The sequence below is a fragment of the Crocodylus siamensis genome, chromosome 2 (genome assembly GCF_052110815.1).
Source record: "Crocodylus siamensis isolate JL-2025a chromosome 2, ASM5211081v1, whole genome shotgun sequence".
NCBI lineage: Eukaryota > Metazoa > Chordata > Crocodylia > Crocodylidae > Crocodylus > Crocodylus siamensis.
The window spans coordinates 26,264,076-26,288,031 of NC_143396.1; the positions used below are offsets into that span (position 1 = coordinate 26,264,076).

General features: G+C 45.3%; 1 protein-coding gene across 1 annotated transcript in view; it reads left to right on the plus strand.

Annotated features, from left to right (window-relative positions):
- EVC2 (EvC ciliary complex subunit 2) overlaps positions 1–23,956 on the plus strand; it is a 181,904-nt gene that overhangs the window by 13,716 nt on the left and 144,232 nt on the right. Inside the window, exons 2-3 of the mRNA XM_090035570.1 lie at positions 12,284–12,470; positions 23,542–23,651. Coding sequence (XP_089891696.1) covers positions 12,344–12,470; positions 23,542–23,651 — 237 coding nt within the window. The 5' untranslated portion in view covers positions 12,284–12,343. The remainder of the gene's footprint in view (positions 1–12,283; positions 12,471–23,541; positions 23,652–23,956) is intronic.

Sequence of the window (23,956 nt, forward strand, 5' to 3'; positions counted from 1 at the left end):
GTGAGGCAGTCTATCACCAGTGGAGCAAACAGATGTTGTTTTGATTTTAAAAGGTAGGGTCCAGGCTCAATGACCCTGTATATGACAATTGGGATTTTAGCAACTGGTGTAAAAATAGTGGTGTGGGGTGTTTTATAGACCTGCTCCGGGAGGGGGCTTTAATTAGAGCAGCTCAAAGAGCCGCTCTACCTAAGTGCCCACAGCATCACATGTATCAGCATCCTTGCACTGAAAAATGGGAGCAGGGGTACTTTAACTAAAGCTTATTGAATGAGCTTTAGTTAAAGCACCACACCACCATTTTTCAGCGCAAGAATGCTGATGCACATGACAGTGGAGTCTGCTGGAGCATGGTAATTACAGCACATTGGAGCAGCCTTGCTGCACGTGAATAGGTGCCTATGGTGACCTGAAGCAGATAATTTGCACAGAGTGGAGAAGGAATATGCATTTCCTTGTAGGGCACTGATTAACTATAATGTTCTTATCAAATTGGTCATACTTCATAATTAGCAAGACCTGAAGATTGATAATTTCAGGCACTTGGAGTGGTAAGACAAAACTGACGCAGAGGCATTATTAGGCATTATTTTATTATAATTGGTTTCAAAACTCTGTTTGAAGTTTTCTCAGTTTGGGGGTTTTTTTTGCTATTCATAGCACAGCCTAGACAGTCTCATTAAAAATTGTGAAGTCCTGCTGTACAAGATCAAAGGTAGTCAGCTGTAGACAGTAGGATTATTGGAAAATAATCTTGCAATGATCCCAGCTGTAACTTAATAAAATCTGTGCGGTTACCTGTAAATTATCTTCTATTTCAGTTCTAGTAATACTTTTAACTTGCTTATTCTTTCCTTTTATTTTAATCTTACTACATATGAACAGATGCTTTCTTGTTAGCAGGTAGACAGACCATATGGCAGTCTTGAGTAATTTCAAATGGAAAAAAATGTTCTGTAACTTTTTTGCTTCCATCCCCACAGCTTGTGGATTAAACTTTATAAAAGAGCAGGGAAATTACATGTATTTACCTATTCAGATTTTGCAAACATGCCCTATTTTTTCTCTTGTTCTTTACCAATTGATATTTCCAAAATAAGAGCAGAGTTATTACTCACAAAGATAGCCAGCCTCTTATAAGCCACCTTGACAAACAACTTTTAGACAACTAAATCACCAAACCAGTGCTGTATGTACAATACATAGATGACATCTTCATCACCTGGACTGAACACTTAGATTTCCCCAGCAATTTCCATCACAACTTCAACAACAACCACTCTTCCATCAAGTTTTCTTCTGACTATTTTAATACCGATATTAACTCTCCAAATGCTGTGATAAGTGTCAAAAATAGTACCCTAGACAGTAACTGTATATAAAAACGCAAGGATCACGATGCTTAACAAAACCAGTAGCTAACCCAAACATATTAAGAAAGCCGTAATCTAAAGCAAGATCCTCGGGTGCATCTGCATCCGCTGCCAGGAGAATATTTGCAAAAAAATGGCTTTTACTCAACTGAAGCACTTTAGCAGGGGCATATAGTACATCTTTGAGTGAGCCACTCTAATCCCACAGACAAATCTATAAGAAAAGAAAACACCTCACTGACTGACTACACATGCCTCGTTGTCTTGTACTATCCCACATTAGAACCCATAAGAAAGATCAAACAATTATAATTTATGCTTGAAAATTTAAACATTGAAAGAAATCTTCCTGGCCCTTTGCCTCTGTTCCCCCTCCTAGGTTCCAACCCCCACCCCCATACCTTGTAATTGGAAGTGAACTCTCTGCTGATTAGTAAATACACAAAACAATACAAGATGCAAAACCTTGCAGCGTTACATCACTATCATCATAAATCCTTTGTCAAGAACACGCAGCATCTCTGTATCCTCCACATGACTGTCACAGTAGAATATCATGATATTCTTCCATCAGAGTACCAGATATTTCTTGGAAGCTATGTGGGTAACTGAGAAATTGCTGTACTTCAAAATGAACTATAAAAAAATAAGAGACAGAAATATCTCATCCACAGGGGGAAGAGATTGTAAAATCAGCACCCTGTCTCTGACTTCTGAATCCTTGTCCTGAAAGTAAGTATACATAGTACCTTCTAATGAAGGACCTGGGAACAGAAATCCATAATTTCACTGGACACCAAAACCCATGGATTTAATACAGACATTGATTTTTATGGCTCATTATAACTTTTTTTACTCTTTCCCTCACTACTTCCTCTTTGTTCCACAAGTGCTAACTGTCTACACTTGTTTCATGTGGTCAGATTCATAAATATAATCTTGCTTTTCTTGTATCTCTGGACCATCAAGGCTATAATCACAACACTACTCTGTTTTTACTGCATTTTATATTATCTGCCTAGCACCTTCCTTGACGTCACTCCAATATGAATAAACAGTCTATGCCTGAATAGGAGCCATAAATACCAACTACAGAAGCTTATGCCCCAGTTTTCACAGAAGAGAGAGTTTTTGTGGGGATGTGTGATGAGATTACTATACAGTTGAGTGTAGCCTTCTCTCATTTCTTCCTCTTTTCAGTGTGGTTGAATGAAGATCCTGCTTTTATTGTTGGGAGAAAAAACCCCCCAAATTCTCTTCACGGCTGTAGACAAACATTTGAAAAGGTGAATTAAGTGAACACCGAAGGCTCTTAAAGGCAAATACAACAAATCCAAAATATCTTTTTAATACCAGCTCATTATTAGCAAAAACTTAGAGACAAAATGAGGAAAGCAAAGCTAAAGAATGAGCTGCACCTGAGAAGCGAGGTTAAAGACAACAAGAGTATGCTGTCAAGAAAAGAGAGACCAAGAAAGTTGTGGGTCTACTGTTAACTACCCAGGGGGAGCTCCTAACAGAAGAAGGTGGAGCTACTCAAAGGTGCTTTTCCTCAGTCTTCACAAAAAAGTTAAGTTGCAGCCGGATACCTAACAAGGTTTATTTGTGTAAGTGAGGAGACAAGCTGAGGGATAAAATAAGAGCGAGCCAGAGAGGTTTTCATGGATTTGAGCAAATTCAAGTCAGCAGGGCCTGATGAACTTCATCCCAGAGTACTGAAGTTCTCTGGGATAATTGGCAGAAGAAGTCCCTTGGCAATCGTATTCATGTAGTTATGAGAGACTGATGAGGTACCAAGGGACTGGAAAAGGGCCATCATAGTCTCCCTCTTTTTAAAAAAGGCTAAAAGGAGGATCCAGGGAACTACAGACCAGTTATCTTCATCTGAATACCTGAGAAATTACTGGAGCATATCCTAACAAAGTCCATTTAGAAGCATTTGGAGGAGGAAGCACTGATTACAAGCAGCCAGCATAGATTTACTAAAAACCAATCATGTCAAACAAGCTTGATCTCCTTTTTTAACAAAGTAACTACTTGGGTGGATAAAGGGAATGCAGTGAATTAAATGTATCTGGACTTCAGCAAGGCTTTTGGCAATGTCCTGCATAACATTCCCATTTTTATGAAAAGATGTCCCTAATAGGAGAAATGTGGGCTGGACAAGACTGCTATAAACTGGCTCAGTAGCTGCAAGAAAAGGGTAATTGTAAGTCGTTCCATGTGAGAATGGCAGGAGGTTTTGAGTGGAGTCCCATAGGAGTCTGTCCTGGGCCCAGTGCTGTTCAACAGGTTTATTAATGATTTGGATGCTGACATGGAAAGCTTCTTGAGTAGGTTTGCAGATGACATGAAACTGGGAAGGATTGTGAATGCTTTGGAGTATGGGAGCACAGTTCAGAAGGATCTTGACAGATTGGAATTGGGCTGAAGGTAACAGACTGAAGTTCTGTGTGGACAAATGCAAGAAGCTATGCCTCGAGAAGAATACTCAAAAAAACCCCAAAAAACAAAATGGGTGATACCTGGTGGGATAGCAACACTATGCAGAATCTGGGAGTGTTAAAATTGTAGAATCATAGAGAAGTAGGGCTGGCAGGGACCTCCATCTAGTCCAACCCCCTGCATGAAGCAGGATCATCTCTATCCAAATCATCCTATACAATCCATAATCTAAACTCTACATAAGACTACTATCAATCCTGACGCAACGCAGACTTAACACCCTAACCTGCCACAGGTAGAGCAGGGGAACCACAGCAGTCAATGTCCTGCTTCTATGAAATGTTGTCAGCATATTCGCAGGAGATCCTAGGTAGAGGGTGATGCACCTCTACTACAGAGGGAGGCAAAAAACTTGCATTCTGTACCAATCTGACCATGGGGTAAGATTCTTTTCTGACCCCAAATATGGCAATTGGTTTAACCCTGAGCAGAGGGGCAAGACCCTTTAGCCAAGATGTTGGCACAACCCAGTCAAAGTCCCCAGCCTTGGCTGTAGCCAACACACAGTGCCTCTGAAGAAGACTTAAAAACACCCTGACATGTGGCAAAAAGTGAGGGAGGCAGGCAAGGGCAACCAGCACAGCCCAGGGCATAGGAAATACCTATTGTAGAACATAGGCATAGCTAGTGCTGGTAGATCAGAGTCAGTATGAGTCTGCAATGTGAAGCAGCCACAGAAAAGGCAAATAAAGTTTTGGGATACATCAGTAGCAGCATTAGGCATAAGATGCAGGAGGTGATAGTTGGCACTGGTTAGACTTCTAGAGTGCAGTTTTGGGCTCCACATTTTAAGAAGGACATTGGAAAATTAGAGAAGATCCAGAGATGGGAAACAAAAATGATAAAAGGCTTGGAAGGCAAGTCACATAAGGACAGGTTGAAGGAGCTAGGGATGTGGAAAAGGCACTTGAGAGGGGATATGATAGCATTCTTCAAGTACTTGCATGTCTGCCATAAATAAGAGAGAAAATGGAAAATAGGTTGTGGACTAATGGCTTGAAATAGCAGCAAAATAAATTTAAATTGGATATCAGGAAAACATGTCTTCACTGTTAGGACAGTGAGGTAGTGGTAGACTTCCAAGGCAAGTTGTTGACTCCATCACTGGAGATGAGATGTTCACAAAGAGGTAGGACAGTTACTGGTCAGGACTATGCCTGTGTTTAGCTATGGATATTTCCTGTGCTTCTGGGCTTTGCTGGTTGTGGAATGGGGCAGGGATGGAATTCCTCCTCTTTCCTTTCTTCTACCTATATCCCCCCTGCTGCTACATGTGTCTGGTTTTTTTTAAGCTTTCCTCAGAGGCAGTTGGGTGTTGGCTGAAACCAAGGCTAGAGATTTTGACTGGAGTGTGCCTGATGGGATTTAAACCCAGAGGTTGCCTGGCTAGAGGGTCTTGCCTCTGCTCAGGGTCAGACTGTATTTGAGGAAGGAATTTTATCCCATGGTCAGATTCGTATGGACTGTAGGTGTTTTTGCCTTTCTCTGTAGTGCGGGGCATGGCCCTCTGGTGATCTCTTGAAAATATGTATTAACAACATTTACAGCAGCAGGACATTGACTGCCATGGGCACTGCCCCTTCCCTGTGGCAGGTTAGGGTGTTATGTTGAGGGTTGACTGTGTAGTTTTGCAAAAAGACAATGGATTTTTATAGGAAGGGCTGGATAGGGATGATTCTGCCTCAGTCAGTTGGACTAGATGACCTGTAGAGGTATCCTCCAACCTATGGTTCTATGATTGCTTGGGTCTGACTCATGAATTCAGAACATTTGAGGGTAGCAGTATTTTCTTCATGATTTTGTTTCTTATAAGCTTATTGATCAGACAGTTAATCGCAGTTGTGTTATTCCTGGTAGCAAGTATCTGTAGGTGAGGACAATAGTATTTTTAAGATGATACAATTAAGCTTGATATTGCATTAATAAGTTTGGATTATTTAGTAATAGCCGTGGAGTTATTTATGTAGTTAGATTTGTTCAATATACTTTAAATGTTGGAACTTGGGTATGAAATGCCAAGATAAGCAAGGATAAATTTAATAAACCATCCCTCTAATTTGTGCCATAAGGTATCCTAAAACTTTAATCTGCTTCTTTACTGAATTGATATGAAATTCAGAGTTAAACAGTTTTTAATGAAATCCCAAGTTACAGCAAGTGTTTGAGGCTACTGCTTTTGCATGGAACTTTGCTGATAAGAATTCTGAAATCTTTCCTCTAGCCTAGTGATATTTTTACTCAACATCTGTGTAGAAGTTATTTATTTCTCTTGGTGCCCAAATTTGTGGTAGGCACCTCTTTAAAAATGAGCAATTTATGGGAATTCATTCACTGCTAGCTAGTGGGCATATCTACACAAAACAGTAACTCAGAGGTCGGAAAAATACAGTCTGTGGGCCAGATCTGGCCTGCCAGGCAATTCCATCCAACCTGCAGGGTTTTCTCCATAAACCCTGGCCCTGGGCTGCCCTTCTGTAAGTCAGCGCATCTGGTGGCTAAGCACCTACCCCCGACCCCAGCCTGGCCTGACCTGTCCTAACCCTGAGCCAGAGGTGTAGGGGCCAAGAAGCCTCTGCCTACCAGAGGCTTTTACCTGGCCACCCGTGGCTGTTCCCAGCCTTCCCTGCCTAGGAGCCTGGAAATTCAGGTGAGGGCCCCAGCTAGCCTGGGGCCAAGGACTCCTGCTGGGGAAAGGAGGCTGGGAGTGCAGGAAGCTGTGCACTATGGAGCCAGGTAAGGCTGGCCCCACACACTGCCACCATATGTATCTGGGGACTTGGGTGGGAGCTGCATTCTATGGTGCTGGGTGGGGCTGGCCCCTCACCCTGCCACCATGTACAACTGGGGACTTGGGCAGGAATACCGTTGGGCTGGGTGGGGCCGGCCCTACATGTTGTTGCCATGTGCAGCTGGGGACTGGGGTGGGAGTGTGGGGGACTGCGTGCGATTGGGCTGGGCAGGGCTGGCCCCGCTTACTGCTACCACATGCAGTTCCAGGGACTTGCACACTCCAGGGACTCTGAGGAACTCCCCCCAACCTCCCCCCACACACATGGTCCCTCCATCCACCATATCCAAACACATTCACAACCTCCCACAGTCCCCCCCACACACTCCCACCCCTCACCATAACCCTACAACCCCCGACACACCCCACCCCCCAGCATGCCCCCACATCCTCCCACACAACCCCACCCCAACCACATACTTCACACCCACACCCTTGCACACCCACCCCATACTCCCCTACACACCCCAGCCACCATACACACACATCCCCACACGTACCCACTCCCCAACCCCCCTCACATACACCCCCTTACTCTCCCCACACACAATATACAAGAGTAAGACTCTATTTTGAGCTATTATACAATCACCTCTAGATACACTATGCAAACACACAGAAATCAGGACAAAATATTTGTTTAAATAAAATTAAAATAAGTTATAGTAGATGTTTGATTTTTTTTTTTTTTTTTTTTTTTTTTAATATATGATTTTTTTTTCTAGTTTCAAGATGGCAACCCCCGCTCCCAAAAGGAGTACTTCTGGGGCAAGGGGAGGGACTTCCAGTGAAAAGGTCAGGCGCTAGGGGCAGGACTTCTGGTCCCAAGGTGGTGACCCAGGGGAAGAGCATCTGTCAAAGGGTGGTGCTACCCATGAGGCCCTCAAACTCACCAAAACTTGTTAAGCAGCTCTCCAGCCGAAATAATTGTGCACCCCTACACTAACTGCATGGTAGCTGAGTAATACTGCACTGTAACGCGTCACAGCACAAACAGTGCTAATACACTACTGCACAATATTATTAGGCTGCTGGGCAGTAGCATCACTAAAAAGGCATTTGCCAGTGCTGTTGCTGATCAGTAATCCAAGTTATACAAGTACGAAATAAATATGCAGTAACGTGTCATGTAGATGCACCAAGTATCTTATGTAGTAATCATCTAAACCATGTGCTAGTCTTGTATAACGTGCTCTCAGTCTGATTTGGTAGTGTTTTAGGCCAGCTAGGGAACACAAGGCGGGAAGAAGAGTAAAGCGGCAGATTGAACAGAGAAAGGGGACTAGAGTGGCACTCAGGGAGGGTGCAGAGCTAATTTGTGGCATGCCGCTCAAAAAGTTTGGCCCCCATTGTTTTAGGACAGCTGTGATTGATGTGAATGCCAAGGCAATGGTAATAATGAGGGGAAAAGAAGGCAATATGTAGCATGGGTGTTGTGGGTAAGTTTAATAGAATCACACAATTATTCATTGAAAACTAGAGTATGGCCTGATAGAATAAATAAAGACGTATGGCATTAGTATACGCAATAGAAGTAAGACTTGAGTGCAGAATAGCAGTTCATGAAGAGCTTTTCCTACAAAGACATTGAATAAAGTAGGAATATTTGTGAGAAAAGCAGATGAACGTAGTGTTGATGCTGGCTTCACTGGTGAGGTAGCAACCAGTGTATAAGAGAAGTAAGGCTGGAGCAATGTTGTTAAAGGTTTGAATATTGATTAATGAGTGACAGAAGGGGCTCAGGTTTTAGTGACTGTGTAATGGACCCTTATTTTACCCAGAGCTAGGGATGTAACTGGTGAAGACTTTATACTTTTCCATATGGAAAGACCATATGTCATTATGATTGCAGACAGGGAGGATTAAGAGAAGGGGAAAGCATACCATGGTATGTGTCACTCTGCTTGCCCAACTGCAGCCAGTCAACTCCTAGAAATGATGAGGTGCAGTATCAAGGGGACAAATCAAAATGTGAGGCCTGGGATGCAAAATGCACAGGTCTGCTGCTCCTGGAACACCTGGAAGTTAAGCTAGGAACTATGGGGATGGAGGAGGTTCCTGTGGGTCCTTGGTAAGACCTGAAACTGCGCCCTGCTGGAGTTGGATGGTGTGCTGGGGCTGCCTGCGGCGGGGCAGTGTCCAGGAAATGTCACACCTGTGCCTCTGCAGTGAAAGGCGAGAATGGGGCTTGTGGGTACCTTTTGGAGGGGAAGGCTAGGAGAGCACACCCCAATAGAAAAACACAGGGCCCAGGTCCACAGAGTGGTGCCTGAGGCAGGGACCAAGACCCACTGAGTGGGGCCTGAGGCCCATGGGGCATAAGGCCCAAGAACCTGGTGAGGGGTGGAGGAACCCATTGATGGCAGAAGAGTAGGCCTAGGGTGGGTCCAGAGTAACTATGTGGTCCACAAGCCCAGAGAGCAAGAACAACGTTTGGAAGGGCCTGAGAAAGCTAGCTGCTCGAGAACTTACCCAGAGAGCCTTGACTGGCTGAGGCCAGGACCATGAGGGTCAAAGGGCAAGAGCGCCCACCACAAGGGATGGCCAGAGCCAGCGGTCTGTACTCCTGACTGGCCTAGAGGCGAGGCCAGTACCTGTGAGGCCAGAGGTCCTGGAGGGGCCACTGCCGGGAGGAAAAGGGGTCTAGGTCCCAGAATGATGGCAGAGGTTAGGCCCTCTGAGTAGGAGGGATCCAGGTTGGGGTCTGAATGTCAGTCTGGAATATAGTGGGGCCCAGTGTGGCTCTGAAGCCATACAGTGATGCCATCTGCGAGGGATGCCCACAGAGCAAAGAAGCTCAGGGTTCCGACTAGCCTGAGAAGGGGCCAGGGCCTAAGGAGGAGCCAAAGGTCCCAGAGAGGGGACCATAGCTAATAGGTGAAGGTAATGGCTGAGTTTAGCTACCTGGGATGCCATCTGCAAAGCTTGGGCCACAGTGTAGGGGTGGAATGGAGCTGCAGATCTCCCCCCACTAAATATTGGGGTTCAAAATGGGAAGCCTCCTGCCTAATTGACACCTCAATACTATTACATCAAGGTGTGGCAGGAGAGTGAGGTGGCAACTGACTTGTAGACAGGAGTCAGGCCAGTGCTTGCACTGGGCATGAAAGCCTGCCCCGTCACAGACTGGCTTTGGGAAGGGCCTTTTTCACAAGAGGCAAAATTACCCTTGTTGGATACACGGGAGGGTCAGATCCCATAGACAAAGGCAGTAGTGACCAGCGATGAAACTAGGAATTTTGGTGCCCTGGACAGAGGAGAGGGTGCTGAGCGCTGGCAGCCCAGGAGGGCTGGCGGAAAGATGTTAAGCAGTTATCTCCTGGAACAGGAGCTGCTGCATCACAAGCTCCTTGAGCACCATCAGATCCTATGGCTGCATGCGATGCAGCAGTCCAGGCTCCCCAAGACTGCCATTCTACCCTCTAAATTGATGCTTGGGGATAGGTCCTGCTTGCTAAATTACACTATGGGCAGCAACTGTAGAAATAAAACCGAGGCTTTCTCTGTCATCTCTGCCTTCCTCAAATCTGGTCCTTATAGGCAGAGTTGGAGCCCAGTGAACACATCAGGCAACCAAGAGTAGGCCTTGGATGCCTTGTGCGTGACTTTGTATTGGGAAGCAAAGGAGGAGTTACTTGTGGAGTACGTGTCACAGCATGGTTGACTTTGCCTGGTATACAACTGGTCCACATGGCTAGATCTGTTCAACGGGTGAACTAAGCTCATTAGGCACAGTGCTAGTGGGGAGCAAGTTGCCTGTAATACCACAGGTTAGAGGGACTAAGGGAGCACTAGCCTACAGCAGAAGAGAAGGCCTCATTTTGTGTCTTTCAGCAAGAAGGTTTTAGATTCATCTAAGGCTCTGGCTCCACAAAGAAGAGAGTGAGCCCCAAGATTACATTGTGTCTGTGAGGGCTGACATTGTGTGGGTGGCTTCTCTTTGAACCTGGAACCAGAGAATGGCCAGAGCTTGATATAACTCAAGACATGTTATATCCTAAAAAAGGAGCTGTCAGCTCTCCAGAAGGGGAAACCTACCCTTCTGTAGAGCGCTTGTATACAATGTAATGGCATTTATTATTTGTATATAGTTTGTAGATATTTAAGCTGAAATCCACAAAGATTTTTAAGTTCACACTTCCCACAGATTTGTGGATCGGTTTGGATCAGCTGTTTTTGAAGTATTGGTTGGTTATTCTCTTATTTGATATCTTCAGTTTCCTCACCTGTTCCTATTCAGTTTTATTTTAACTGAGTCTGTTTTGAGAGTAAAATGCAGTTTATTTTCTGTTTCTTGTTTCCCTTCACTTAGAAACCAGGGCTGCTTACAGATGTGAAAAAAAACAAAAACTGACATGCCCTCACACTGACCATAGCACAGGCCCAGACGGGGGATCACATTAGTTGGAGCCAGTTGCCCAATATCTGTATAGATCGGGCATTTCAGCAGGGCTTTTCGGCACTTTTATCTAAGAGCTCAGTGGTTCTCAACTTTTTTTGGTTGGTGTAACCTCAGTGGCTGGTTGAGAAGCATGGAGTCCCCTGATGGCTGATTGATGACTGGGAGTGGGGGTCCCCCACACACCCATGTGGCAGAAGCTGGAAGAGTCAGTGGTGCACAGCAGCAAAACCAGAAGTGCCAGCAGCATGCAGCGGCGGAAGTGCTGGTGGTGTGTGGCACCAGCAAAAACAAAAGCACTGGTAGCATGTGGCATGTAGCAGTGCAAGTGGTGCAAAATGCTGGCGGCCCTAGCCCCCACTTCTCCATGCCACTGCCGCATACCCCCTGGGGCCTTCCCAGTTATCTCCAGGGGTACGCGTACCCCCAGTTGTCAGCCCCTGTTAATAGCCTATTAAATCAACTATCAGATAAAAGCACCAAAAAGACCCACTGAAGAACCTGATCTATAAAGACGTTGCAGAGCCAGGTTGAACTAATGTTCTGCCTCTTCTGGTAAAGCTCTGTTCTTTTTTTTTTCCTTTTTTTCACATCTGTCAATGCCCTAAATTTTCAGAGGTCTCAGGAACAACTCATTACTTTATATGCCTCCCCACTAAGTGGAAGCCAGAATTTGGGTCCCATTGGTATTAAGGTAGGTTTCCCAGCTCTGAGTGGAGTGAAGGAAAGGAGAACTAGGGTGACACCACCCCTGCAGAACACGGGTGCTACTAAAGGGGTTGAAAGAGGAGATAAAACTGCCTGCAGAGAATGAAATGGCAGCATGTGTGACTTGCTAGAGGCCCATCCTCATATCTGGAATTTTCCAAAACCTGATTACAAGCTAAAATTCAGTTCTCTGATATGAGGTCTTGCTGAGATTTTCAGATTCTTGTTTCCACTTGCTTCTTTCTCTGCATGAGCTATTATCCTGGATATCAAGCTACAGGCTTTCTATCGCCTTGTCTCCAAGCAACAGCTTGACGTGTGGGAGATTAAAATCTCTTTGGGAGTTTGAAATCAAATGGAGAATGACGTTGTTAGGTGATTTAAATGCCCTCAAAAATAAGTGTACCCACAAAATAGTTTTTTTTATCAGTAACTGGACTTACTAGCTTGCATTTAAGAAATTCAGTTGTTTTGCTTCAAAACAAAAGCTATTTCTGTTTCTTTTTGTAGGTTGCCACTCAGCATGACCCCCAAACTGCTCACGTTAGACTTCTGATTAATAACACCAACATGCCATCCACAGCTAATCTCACAGATCTCATCCTGCTGGACAATGTGACTGGCCTTCATGTTAAAGAAACCAGTGGTAATAAGACTGCAGATGGGTTCCAGATATACAGGAGAACATTCCTGCAAGGTAACTAGCTACAAATGGTTACATAGTTGACTGAAATGTAGGAAGTCAAAGTACTTCCATATTAAGATATTTAACTGTTCATTCTGGTGATATAGCTTACAATCCACAACTCTCCAATTAATAAGGCAGCTTAAATGAGGCTGACAATATTTCCTGAGTTTCACAACAGGATACTTAACTGTCCCCCAACTCTCTGGCACTTTCAGCTGTTTTTAAGCTCTGGTGTTATCTGAGAGGCAGGGGGAGGGCAGAATGCCAAAGGACCAGTGGTGACCTCGCATATCCCCTGCCTGGAAAACACCAGAAACATAGGTTTCTGAAAATGTAACCAAAACTTTCATTTGACCAAACCAACAGGACATTCACAACAAATATTTAAACAATACTGTCCTGAAAAAAAGACGAATGGTCACCTAGCTTAAACATTCCAGAAACTTTTATCACTGTTTTAAATTCTGCAGCTTTACTTTCTTTTATCTCAAAGACAGTCATGTCAAATTTAGCACTAAGCTTTAGGGCCCTCTCTGAGGTCTGTGAGTGCAGAATTCAATTCCTTCAAAAAAGCCAGAAGGATTCTTTGCATTTTTTTTATTGCATGAAAGCTTCCATGAACAAGTGTTCTTCATTCAAATTTGTCTAAACTAGTTAGTCTAGCCTCAAGTTTACAAAAGGTAAAGTATGTGGGGCTTCCCTTGATGACTCTCGGGAAACTGTGGCTGATGTAGAACATGGCAGTCGCTTTCTGACAGGGTAGGTCACCAGGGAATATGGAACCGGAGCTCCAGTTTCTTCAATGGCTTCTGATAGTTTTTCAGGTACAATTCAAAGTGCTGATTTTGACTGAACCAGAAAAATACCAAATTACATTCTAAAAATCCTACAACATTAATTTCATTAAAAAAAAGTCCTGATTTACATGGGTTTGTGTAGTGTACGTAGAAGTGACAATACAATAGCTTAAAATTAAGTCTTACTCTTGTATACTGGTGAATTGCCCATTAAGAATGATGCGGGGTGGGGAGGGCTCCGTCCCTGCCATCATCGCAGCGCTCCACTGTCCTACTCTGACCCTGCGATTCCCTTCGCCCCCGGCCTGCCCCGCCCCACTGCCACCTCCAAGCTTGAGCATTCCAAGAGGTTCTCCTCCCCCCACCCCGGTCTGGCTGTGTATGTATCTGTGTGGAGCATTCTGATTGGTTGTTTCAGTAAACATTGTGATTGCCTGCCCAGAGAACCAATCAGAGTGCTCCGAGAGCATTATGGACAGACATATAGACAGATGGACTAAGCCCTTTATATAGATAGAATTGTGGAAGGGTGCGTATATGTTTGTGGGTATGTGGCGTGTGGGGGAGGGCATGTGTGGGATTTGTGGCAAGGTGGATAGATGTGGAGGGTGTGGGTGCGTATGGGTTTTGTGGGGGGCTGTGAATGTGTGGGGGGAAGCTGCCTGGGAAGGGTTGTGGTTTGAGTAGAGGGGAAGGGCTTGCCCCCACCCTGCCCTATGGCAGGCAGCGCCCCTGCTAGCACTCTTGCAAGCCCAGGCTCCATGCTTCTGCTGCTCCTGGCCCCATGCTCCCACTCACTTCCACTTGCACCACCCTATCTGCCAATGCTGCCCTTCTCCTTCTGCTCCCCCCTCCCCCTACCCCCCTCAGCTGCTCCAGCACCACATCCCAGCTGCTCCTGCGGTCCTGGCGCTGCAGCTGGGAACCATGTAGTGCCAGAATGTGGCGGGTGCAGTTGGAGTGGGGAAATGGCTGCGGCAGGCGGGGGGCAAGGGGTAGTTAGCGGTCATGAGGAGTACAGCAACAGCCAGGCAGAAGCATGGGGCCCATACCAGTTCACTGTGGCCAGTGCTGGTGGGGTCCAGAGTGGGATGGCAGGAGCACGGGGTCTGGGCTGCCAGGGTGTGACAGGTCACTCTCCCCGGAGCCATCTTTCCGGTTATCTACACCTTATGTGGGATACCCTTGAGGCCTGCTCTGTAATTCTTCAGTCCTGCCCTAATCTCGCCTGTCATGTCTTGATAGAATTTTTTTTTTTTGACTGGGAGACTGCCTATTATTTTGGGTATGTTGGGGTCTCTTCTATTATGGCGTGACCCCTGTTTTCTCTGGCTAGGCCTCCCCCTCCGAACCCATTAAACCGGGTGTGACTCCAAGGCTCTAGCTTTTCCTCTTCCTTTATGGAGCCTGGCCCAGAGGCCTGGGAGCCAGACCCACAACTGGCAGGTCACGGGTTCAAAACCTGGACACAACCCAAACCTGCCTTTGTTAGTCCAAACAAAACAAAGACAAAATGTAACTGCATTCTGGTGCACCAGTTCTCACCTGGCTTTCAAAAATAGTCCTTCAAATACCAGGGGTTCATGTCTCTCAAAAGCTGCACCCTCACTGGTGCTGGGGTCTGCATGCTGCCATGGACCCCCTATGAGGCCTCTTCCGTCCCCTAATAGCTTCTCCCAAGCCACTGGTCCTCAATAATCAAATGAAATATAGATAGTCCCATCCGGGTGCCATAACTGCCCTCAATAAAATAATAATAAAAAGAAACAAGTGATTATGTCATCTTACATTTACTCCGGGTTCGTGTTTCGGATCCCATCTGTTGGCTCATGGGGCATCTGTTATCTCGCATGGTTTCCAGAGTTTCCTCTTCCAACTTTTGGACTGCTCGCTAAGCTTCTCCCTGGATCTTTGGGATGCATTTCAGCTGCCTGCCTCCCTACTGCTGTTCTGCCCTTATAATCAGAACGGTTCTTATAATCCTTCCTCTTTTGGTCAGCTGACTAGTCAGCCTGGCCCAGCTATTAAACTCTTCCGCACCAGTTCTCTGGGCCCAGAAGGTTCGGGCCTTAAAGGGGTGGGTCTGCTTTCTAGTAGCAGGGCTAGGGTTCCCTGTTACATAGGGGTTCTATGGAGCTGGGCTTCATTGCTCAAGCAGGGAGAGAAGGGAATCAGCTTGAATCCATAGAGCCCCTGGCAGCCTGCCCCTATGCTCCTACTGCTCTGCTCTGGGCCTTGCTGGTGCTGGCCTCAGGGCACCAGCGCAGGCCCTGCAGTCCCACCCAGCTCTCGCTGCAGTTCACCCACCTGCTTACTGCCCCATTCCTCTGCCTGCCACAGCCATTTCCCTGCTCACCCCCAGCCTGGCCTCTGGCACCACATGGTTCCAAGCTACAGCACTGGGACTGTAGGAGCCAGCTCAGCCAGCCCTGAGGACTGGAGCAATCACCCATGGTCCTCCCCTGCCTCCCTCCCCCCGCTCCTTCTTATCTGTATTTCCCTCACTGCAGGGAGGCAGAAACAGTCCCAGGCCACAAGCCTCCAGAAGCCCCTCCTAGGCAGAAGCTTCTGGCTGGGGCTTGGGGTGGGTAGAGCTGGAGGGGGGCCTGGACTTGCTACTGTGGCTCCTTAGTTCTGCTGCCAGCTCCCCCTGGGTCCTATTGCTCCTGGCTCCTGTCATCTTTGACAGGCAGCCAGGGACAGGTATATATTAATTTTCTAAATATTTTAGTGGCCCTGTGGGCCAGATGGAATGTCCTGGTGGGCTGGATCCAGCCCGCGGGCCGTATTTTGCCTGCCCCTGCCCTAACAGTTTGGATCCTGTATTCCTAAAGGACCACATTCTTCTGTATTCCCCATCTTAATCCCTAAGTTCAACTGAGAGCATCCAATTACAAGTACCACCAATGAGCCAGGGTCTCTTGTTGCAAACATATGGGAAGTCATTCCCGGTAGTTCCTCCTCAGCTTTAGAACTCCTCATTGAGGCCCATCAGAGCCTGAACCTGGGCATCTTTTGGAAGCACTGTAAGACCTTCCCATTTGGGCAGACATTTAACAAGCAAGGCTCAGCTGGGATATTGTTTAGTGAATGTTTGTTTTATATCCTATTTTAATATTGTATGCACTTTTATAAGTCATTACGTTTCTTATTTTAAGATTCCCTTAGCCTTTGTTGGGATAAATAGTGGCATATAAAACAAAGAGACAAATAAATAAAATAGGTACATTCAATTCAGTATAACCAAATACCTTGCTCAATAACAAGTTTAAGATGGTGGTTCTCAACTTTGTTAGACTCAAGGCACCTCTCAGAAAATGCCAACTCTTAGCTTTCACTCATTTTTTTGACTACAGAAAAATAATACGGCAATTAATTTGTTGCAGAGAACTCAGAGCACAAATGGTCAAAATGTTTTTGACACTATGTATTCCTATTTGAAAACTGGGTTTATGTTGTAGGTAATTTGTGGGTAATTGCACACCTAACCATACTAATAGTGAGTGGCACCCTTAAAAGCATCTTGTTGCATCTCAGGGGTCTTTGGTACCCTGGTTAAGAATAACTGGTTTAAAAGAATCTTTAAAAATCAAATTTAAAAATATAAGGCTACAGTTGGTTCCATATTGGCACAAAACATTATCTGCATGGGAAAAAAAATGAAGAAATGGGACCAAAAACATTGCTAGTGTTAATAGGTAAGAGATGTATATACCTATCCTGATATCATAGAATCATAGCAAATGAGGGTTGGAAGGAATCTTGGGAGATCATCAAGTCCAACCTCCTGCTCAAAACAAGACCATCCCCAACTAGACCATCCCAGGCAAAGCTTTGTCTAGCTAGGTCTTGAAGACCTCCAAGGATGGAGAGTCAGTCCATCACCTCTCTGGGTAACCTGTTCCGGTGTTTTACTATCCTCTTAGTGGGAAAATTCTTCCTAATATCTAAGCTAAACTTCTCTTGCTGCAATTTGAGACCATTGTTCCTTGTTCTGTCATCTGCCACCACAGAACAGTCTAGCTCCATCCTCTTTTGAAACCCATCTAGCTTAAAGCTGCTAATAAATCCCTTGTCAGTCTCCTTTTCTCTAGACTAAATAAGCCCAGTTCCTTCAGCCTCTCCTCATAAGTCAGCCCACTCACCATTTTTCTTGCCCTCCACTGGACTGTCTCCAATTTGTCCATCTTTTCTGTAGTGGTGGGCCCAAAACTGAACACAGTACTCCAGATGTGGCCTCACTAGTGCTGAATGGAGGGGAGTAATCACTTCCCTTGACCTACTGGCAACACACCTACCAACGCAGCCTGGGATGCTGTTAGCCTTCTTGGCAACAAGGACACACTGCTGGCTTATATTTAGCTTATTGTCCACGGTAACCCCCAGGTCCTTTTCTGCAGGGCTGCTGCCCAGCCAGTCACCCCCAACCTGTAGTGGTGCATGGGATTCTTTCATTCTACGTGCAGAACTTTGCGCTTGTCCTTGTTGAACCTCATGAGGTTTATTTTGGCCCAATCCTCCAATTTGTCTAGGTCACTCTGAATCCTAGCCCTACCATTCAGCATATCTACTACTCTCCCCAGCTAGGTGTCATCTGCAGATTCGCTGAGGGTGCACTCTATGCCATCTTCCAGGTTGTTATTGAAAACATGGAATAAAACTGGACCCAGGACCGATCCCTAGGGCACTCCATTTGATACTTGCTGCCAACTAGACATTGAGGCATTGATTGCTATTCTCCAAGCCTGATGCTCCAGCCAGTTTTCTATCCACCTTTCAATCCATTCATCCAGCCCATACTTCCTTAGCCTGCCTGTGAGACTGTTGTAGGAGACCATATCAGAAATCAAGGTATACCACATCCACTGGTCTCCCAGGGTCCACAGAGCCAGTCATCTCATCATAAAAGATGGTGGTCAGGCATGACTTGCCCCTAGTGACTGTTCCTAATAACCTTCTTCTCCTTTAAGTACTGAGAAATTGATTCCTTGAGGATTTTCTCCATGATTTTTCCTGGGATTGAGGTGAAGCTGACTGGCCTGTAGTTCTCTGGATCCTCCTTGTTTCCTTTTTTAAATATGGGCACTATGTTTGCCATTTTCCAGTCATCTGGGACCTCTCCTGATCACCATGAGTATTCAAAGATGATGACTAGCAGCTCTGCAGTCACATCAGCCAACTCCCTCAGCAGCCTTGGGTGCATCCCATGCAGCCCCGTGCAGCTTTTCTAAATAGTTCCTATCCTGTTCTTTTACCACTACTCACCTCCTCCCCAAACTGTGCTGCCTGGTGCAGTAGTCTATCTGTGAAGATGGAGGCAAAAAAGGCATTGAGCAGCCTTTTCTGCATCCTGTGTCTCAAGGTTGCCTCCCTCATTCACTAAGGGACCCAAACTTTCCTTGATCCTCCTCTTGCTACTGACATACTTGTAGATACCTTTCTTGTTACCCTTCACATCCCTTGCTAGCTGCAACTCCAGTTGCGCTTTGGCCTTCCTGACTTCATCCCTGCATGCCTGAGCAATGACCTTACATTCTTCCCTAATTATTTCTTGAAGTTTCTACTTCTTATAAGCTTCATTTTTGTGATTTAGTTTACTGAAGAGTGCCCTGCTAAACCAAACTGGTCGTCTGCCATATTTTCTAGTCTTCATGCACATCAGGATGGTTTGTTTCTGCACTCTCAGTACTTCTTTAAAGTACAGCCAGCTGTCCTGGACTCTTCTCCCCCTCAGATTGGCTTCTCAGGGGATCCTGCCTATGGGTTCCCTAAGCAAGATGAAGTCTGCTTTTCTGAAGTCCATGGTCCTTACTCTGTTGCTCTCCCTCCTTTATTTCCTCAGGATCCTGAATTCAGTCATCTTGTGGTCACTGCTTCCAGGTTGCCATCCGCTACTACATTGCCCACCAATTCATCCACCAATTCAATTGTTTGTGAGCAGCAAGTCAAGAAGAGCATGGCCTGTAGTTGGCCACTCCAGCACTTGCTCCAGGAAGTTTTCCCCGGTACTCTCCAAAAACTTCCTGGATTGCCTGTGCACTGCTGTATTGCCCTCCCAGCAGATATCAGGGCGACTGAAGTCCCCCATGGGAATCAGGGCCTGTGATCAGGAAACTTCTGCTAGCTGTTTGAAGAAAGCCTCATCTACCACTTCCTCCTGGTCTGGTGATCTGTAGCTGACACCCATCACCCTTATTGCTCTTTCCTCTGACCCTAACTGAGAGATTCTCAGCAGGCCTATCTCCAGTTTCAGACTGGAGCTCTGAGCAGTCATACAGCTCTTTTACATAAAGCACAATTCCGCCTCCTCTTCTCCCCTGCTTGTCCATCCTGAACAGTTTGTACCCATCCATGACAGTGCTGCAGTCATATGAGCTCCCACTAAGTCTTTGTTATTCTGATCACGCCATAGTTTTGTGATGGCGTGAGGACCTCCAATTCTTCCTGCTTGTTTCCCAGGCTACATGCATTTGTGTACAGGCACCTGAGGTAACTAGCTGATTGCCTTGATTTCTCAGGAAGTATGAGAACACTTCCCCTGTTGCCCCCTCCTGCTTGCTCTTCCTCCAGGTCTCCCACTTCCTCACTTACCTTAAGGCTTCAGTCTCCATGCCCTGGTGAACCTGGTTTAAAGCACTCCTCACTAGATTAGTGAGCCTGTCCGTGAAGATGCTTTTCCCTCTCTTTGCTAGGTGGATCCCATCTCTTCCCAGCAATGCTTTTTCTTGGAAGAACATCCCATGCTCAAAAAGGCCAAAGCCCTGCTGGCAACACCAACAGCTGTTCCTGCCCGGGCTCTTTCCCTCAACTGGAAGGATCGACGAGAACACAACCTGAGCCCCAGATCCCCTCACCCTTACCTTATCTTCAAATGGGGACCTTCATTTTATATTTTGTAGTCTTTCTCAATCTGTAGTTGCTATCCTTACTTATGTTACATAGTGCCTACCAGAAGACAGTGTCCTTCTGAATTAATATGTTGCCCAACATGAGTAAAGGGACCATCTTGAATGTATCTTGAATGTAGACATCAAGAAGGCCTTTGACACTATTTCTCACTCCATGCTCGTAAAAAATTAGGTGACTGTGGCATCAGTGCTTACACACTCAGATGGGTGGCAAATTGGCTCGATGGCTGCACCCAGAGGGTGGTGGGATGGGTTGTCTTCGACCTGGAGGGATGTGGGCAGTGGAGTTCCCCAGGGCTTGGTCCTTGGGCCTGTGCTATTCAACATCTTTGTCAGCTACTTGGCGGTAGGCATGGAAAGCACGCTGTCCAAATTCGCTGATGATACAAAGATGTGGGGAGAAGTGGGCACACTGGAGGGGAGGGACAGAATCCAACTAGATCTAGAAGAGTTATAGAGGTGGGCAGATGAGAACAGAATGGAATTCAACACAAGCAAGTGCAAGGCACTGGATCTAGGGAGAGGGAACCTGCAACACACCTGTCGGCTGGAGAACACCCTTCTTGTCAACAAGGTGGCAGAAAGGGATCTTGGAGTCATTGTTGACTGAAGGATGGACATAAGCCACCAATGTGAGGAAGCGGATAGTAAGGCCAACCGCACCTTGTCGTGCCTCCACAGATGCATCACAAGCAGGTCCAGGGAGGTGATCCTTCCCCTCCATGTGGTGCTGGCCAGGCCACAGTTTGGAGTACTGTGTCCACTTCAAGAGGGTTGTGGCTAATCTTGAGAGGGTCCAGAGGAGAGCCACTCACGTGGTCAGGGGGCAGCAGGCCAGGCCCTACGAAGATAAACTAAAGGGTCTGAATCCATTCAGCCTCCACAAGGGAAGTCTGAGAGGGGTTCTGGTGGCTGTCTATAAACTCACCAGGGGGAACCAGCGGAAGATAGGCAAGGCTCTGTTCCCCTGCACACCACCTGGGATAACAAGGAATAACGGCCACAAACTGAGTGAGAGTAGGTTCTGGCTTGATATCAGGAGGCATTACTTTATGGTTAGGGCTTCTGGGCTCTGGAATGGGCTCCCATGGGAGGTGGTGCTCTCCTCTACCTTGGGGGTCTTCAAGAGGAGTTTGGATAGATATCTGGCTGGGTTATTATGATCCCAGCACTCGTTCCTGCCCAGGGCAGGGGGTCGGACTTGATGATCTGTTCAGGTCCCTTCTGACCCTAGAAACTATGAAACCTTAGAAACTATGGTGTTTGTATGCACCCCAGTATATTTGCAGGTTGGCTTGCTAAGGTAGCAATAAAGTTTGTTAACACTTTAAAAGGTCTGTGCAAGGTGTTGCAGTGACTTTTCCAAAATAAGGCAGCAAACAAACACAAGCAAATTATAATGAGGGTAAATAAAGGAGGATAGGAGTAAAAATGCAAACCCTCAATGGCCTTAGTTTCAGCCTGCTCCCTAGACTCTGTTTGGGGTGCCTTGGCATCCTTAATTGAATTCTCCATCTTCTGACTCCTTGTTTCTCCTCTGCATCTGAAACCTTTGCTTTCTGCTCTCATATATTGCCTGCATGTTCTCTTAGTCCATTTTGAAATTCTTACATTATATACATTTTAAGTAACTAAGCTAGTGATTCTCAGTGTACCCTGCTAGCCTGAGGTGTCTTGAGATCATTTCAAAGATGCTACAGAGTACAACGCAATGTTAGTACTGTTAGATGTGTAAACATGATTCACAGCATAAAACCAGAGTTTTCAAATTGGAATCTGTCATGTTGAAACAGTTGGGCCTGTTTATGTTCTTTCTACCACAGGAGAATTACTAAAGTATTTTTCTGTAGTCAGAAAATTAGTGACAACTGAGAGCTGGCATTTTCCAAAGGGTGCTTCAAGTCTTGTTGTAAGGGGAGCTTCAAGTCTAAAAAGGTTGAGAACCACTGAACTAAATAGTGTTATGATAGATGCATTTTATCACTGACAGTTTTCCCAGTGGAAGAGCAGTATCAGGTCATCTGGGTCTGTTCTATGGTTGGAAGTTAATATTTTGTGCAAATTTGCAATAATGGAGGCTTGGTGGATGTTACTAAAGACTTGCATATTTAGAAACTGTTATCAGAGAATTGTTGGCTTTCTACCCAGATCCTCAGAGAGGCTGTCATCTGCAAAAGTTTATGACTCTCTGAATTAATTAGTCTTTAGGATGGCATCCTGCCTTCAGCCTGATTTCAGACTGGCCAACTACCTCTCTCAAAATGAATTAGCAAATCAAGCTTGAACCTTTGTCAAATCTAAAACAGTTTCCATTAAAGCTGAATTGAATCTTGGTTTTTCCAAGAATGGAAAGTGTATAAAGAAGACTTAAGTAGGACAGACTCAACCAGAACAACTTAGCTTTATTTTTTATCCACTGGTATGTCGGCTGCCAAATTCAGCACTTGTAACTGATGATGAGCAAACGTGGTAGCTCATACTACGGGTTATGTTTACATATGATGTGTGTTATACAGAATTATTGCCTATCTCAGAGACACAGTCTAAATTAAAGATTCATTTTGACTTCCATTGAAATCAGTGACAAAAGCTTTAGTGGGAGCAGGATCAACTACTTAGCAAAAGCAATGGAAGTTGTACAGGAGACCACTCTTAACTAGAATATCTTTTATTTTGAGAGAGCACTTCAAAGTCTCTCTCAAAGAGGAAGTACAGTTGTGTCCCCTTTTAATTCAGTCTCCATCAAGCATATATTGTTTATTGGTACTTTGAGTACTTAGATGTGTATTGGGTCAGATTTGGTAAGTCATTACAGGTGAGAAATGGTGGAAATGTTTGCATGCAAACTCTGTACCTGCATCCACCTGGAGGTGGGGGATTTACCCTATGGGAGAATGGTATTGCCACTGGCATTGCCTATGGATGCTGCATATGGGGGCCATGCCAGGACCATCTAAATCTTCATTGGACCCTGAGCAGTAGTGTCTGCTTGGGGGAGAATGAATTTTCTCTTCATCCTGCCCGTTTTACACACTATGTTGATTGGCTTGCCTTCTATCACTCATTCTCCCTCTCCCTCTGAAGTAAGTTTTGCAAACTATTTGTCTCCATCTCCTAAGGGGACTTTTAGAAGCACATTGAAACTGATTTTTAGAATTCCTGAATCCCTGTAGCTCTCACGGAGTTCAACTGAGTGATCTTCTTGTGAAAAAACCAAGCCCAGATGGGTGTCTCATGCAGGCTCAGGGGCTCTTCTCATGCTTTTAATATTTACTAGTTTAATAAAGAAAATAAAGACTAAGCTCAAGGACTACTGGCAGATACAACACACTCACCGATTCAAATTTAGTCGCTGATTCACTTTTCTTATAACAGGTGGAGAATACTACTCAGTAGACTACGTTGCCCTTCTTGATGTAAAAGAAACCTGGAATAATAAGATGTTGACACTGCCTGCTAAGCTGACCTTCAGGAGTACATCACTGGTACTTACTCTTCAGTATTATTTTACTCCTTTACAATCTATATACAAAGAGTGTAGGAATTCTGGAAACTATTCTTGTCTACCTAAGTCAGACATGATGAAACAAAGTTTTTAAGATGTCTTCTCACAATGGTTATAATATATTTGAAGTATATATATGAGTATCATTCATTAATGATTGGAAAGGTTTGTAGATTTAGGTTTCATGAGTCCAGTAGGTAAAAGGATTAGAGGTGTTTTGTTTGTGTATTAGCTTATGATTCTCTTTTTATGCTGAGTTCTTTCTCCATTTTATCTGTGTATTCA